The sequence below is a fragment of the Leptinotarsa decemlineata genome, unplaced genomic scaffold (assembly GCF_025532065.1).
Source record: "Leptinotarsa decemlineata unplaced genomic scaffold, Ldec_3_MD MMD2_tig00004307_RagTag_RagTag, whole genome shotgun sequence".
In the NCBI taxonomy this organism is placed as follows: Eukaryota; Metazoa; Arthropoda; class Insecta; order Coleoptera; family Chrysomelidae; genus Leptinotarsa; species Leptinotarsa decemlineata.
The window spans coordinates 19,211,188-19,213,777 of NW_027412606.1; the positions used below are offsets into that span (position 1 = coordinate 19,211,188).

At 33.7% G+C, this 2,590-nt stretch overlaps 1 protein-coding gene across 1 annotated transcript; it reads left to right on the forward strand.

The window, feature by feature from the left end:
- Positions 1 to 418: 418 nt before the first annotated feature.
- Positions 419 to 1,699, forward strand: LOC141484012 (uncharacterized). Its single transcript, XM_074179152.1, has 2 exons — positions 419 to 500; positions 1,329 to 1,699. The coding sequence occupies exons 1-2, from the start codon at positions 419 to 421 to the stop codon at positions 1,697 to 1,699; spliced, it is 453 nt and encodes a 150-aa protein (XP_074035253.1).
- Positions 1,700 to 2,590: the final 891 nt, after the last annotated feature.

The window sequence follows — 2,590 nt, forward strand, 5'->3', positions numbered from 1 at the left end:
AGCTGAAATATTCGACTAAAGAGGATTTACTATTTTTACTAAGACAACTGGAGGATGAGAGTTGCAGATTATTCGAGGCAGATGAAGAAGTTAAAGAAAAATTGTCGAATTCCCAATCGAAGTTTACGTAAGGAAACTATTACAACTTGTACTGTAACAAACTTCAAAAGCTAAAACAGGTATGTCTCTTTCCAATCTGTATAATAAACTTGAAACCCAGTTAAGAGCTTTGGAATCCCTAGGAGTTACCAGCGAAAAATATGCGGCTATGCTTTTCCCTCTTGTAGAATCGGCTTTGCCTGCAGAAGTTTCAAGAACTTGGGGAAGACATCGTAATTTTGATCAAAGAAATAAGAAGGTTGATAATGAAAATTATAAAGGTACTAATTATTTGAATATGTTATTAGGTTTTTTGAAAATGGAGGTTGAGTCAGAAGAACGGATAAATTTGGCACAAAAAGGATTTGGAAAAGGACACGAGTACAACAGATATCATGCCAGTAATAATAAATATTTTCCAAAACAGATATGAATTATACACAACAGCTGCTTTGTACACAGCTTATCCCAAAGACTATCCAAAAGATAAGGGAAATAATTGTTTATTCTGCGATTTGAATTCACATGCAAGTAAGGATTGTTTGAAAGCTCAACGTATGTAAAAACGTGGATGTTTTTCTTGTTTATGTCCTGATTTGCATGTGAAGAAAGGAATCACTGATCAAGATGATAAAAATCCAAACAATAAGGTTGGAAATACTTCAACTAACAATTTTTCGAACGAAACTTTATTGCAAACGGTTGTTTTCAAAATTGTCAATACTGACAAACTGAAATTGATTAGAACGTTACTTGATTCAGGATCGCAAATATCATATATTTCACGTCAATATGCAGCTAAATTACGATTGGATAGTGTTCGTCAGGAAAATATTGTACAAGGTGTTTTTGGAGGGTTTCAGTCAGAACCAAAAATACATGATGTGTATAATATTATTATTCAAAATTCAAATAATACGTTTGAAACAGGGGTGAATGTGATGGAACAAGTGAAAATATATAACAACCTACCTCGTTTGACTGATTTATCCGTTATAGATTATTTGAAAAATAAAAATATAATTTTGAGTGATACTAGAAACTTCGATGTTTTAAATGAAATACAATTATTATTAGGAGCCGATGTTTTCGGTCAGCTTTTGACAATTGAAAAATTGATGAATGGCTACGTTGCTCTCGGAACTTATTTAGGTTGGACAATAATGAGTCAGAGAGAGAGAGTACATATTCTACTACATTTGCCGGTTTTACTAAGTTTTCCATTGCAGATCTATGGAATTTGGATGTGATAGGAATAAAAGATGTTGCTCATATCAAAACCAAAGATGAACATGAAGAAAAAGTTTTAAAGAAGTTTATTCAAACGATAGCTTGGAAGGAGAACAGATATGAAGTTCATCTACCATGGATTGAAGGTCATCCGGAAATAATGAGAAATGAAGAAATGCCCAATTCTTGGTTGATGTCTACTACAAAGAAGTTAAGGAATACAGATAAATTACAAGAATACGAAAAAGTGCTTCATGACTGGGAAACACTGGCAATTATTGAGGAAGTAAAACAAGCTGAAAAGAAAAAAGTACACTATTCAACACATCACGCTGGTCAGTATGACCACAAAGGTGAGGCTGGTTTTTGATGCTTCGGCAACTGTTAAGGGAGGTGTATCTTTGAATGGATGCCTAGAAAAAGGTCCAATGGATCGGGATTTTCCAAGATTTCTTTGGTGGCAAGATGATTCATATGAAACAATAAAATATTTTAGGTATCGTCGAGTCGTTTTTGGTTTGAAATGAAGTCCATTTCTTTTAGCTGCAACTATCAACTTCCATTCATCCAGATCACCTCCAGAATTCCAAGACAGTTAATTTGTTGAAGAAATCGTTTTATGTAGATAACTGAGTATGTAGTTTCTATTCTGGAAAAGGAACGAATAAATTTATCATTGAATCCAAAAAATTGATGTCTTTGTGAGGTTTCAATCTTAGAGATTGGACTTTTAATTCCAATTCAGGCATGAAAGATGATGTACCTCAAAATGAAAATGTTTTTTTTTGGTTTTATTTGGAATGTTCATAATGATGAACTTTCGTGTGATTTAAACGCACTCATTCAATTAGAAAACACTTCAAGAACAAAAAGGGGAATACTATCAGCAGCACATAGAGTATTTGATCCGATAGGTTTCACATGTCCAGTAACACTTATTCCAAAAGTATTACTAAAAGAGACTTGGAATCTAAAAGTTGGTTGGGATGAAGTTTTGCCAAGTGATATTGTAAAACCTTTCGATATGTGGTTGAAACAAATACATTTTCTCAGTCTGTGTAAAACTCCAAGATCACTCAGTAGTGGCCAAAGAGTTGATTATGACCATGCAACGATTCATGTGTTTTCGGATGCTAGTAAATCTGCTTATGCTTGCTGCGTATTTCTACTAAGGAACGTTGTGGAAGGAAGAGTGTTTGTTGAACTTGTTGAGGCAAAATCAAGAGTAGCTCCTAAAAATATACCTACCTAGGTTGGAATT

Excerpts from the sequence above, each read along its gene's own strand:
- LOC141484012 (XM_074179152.1), top strand. The coding sequence starts at position 419 with ATGGAGGTTGAGTCAGAAGAACGGATAAATTTGGCACAAAAAGGATTT. Across the intron at positions 501-1,328 it reads GTACAACAGATATCATGCCA|ATCTATGGAATTTGGATGTG; the intron begins GTAATAATAAAT and ends TTTCCATTGCAG.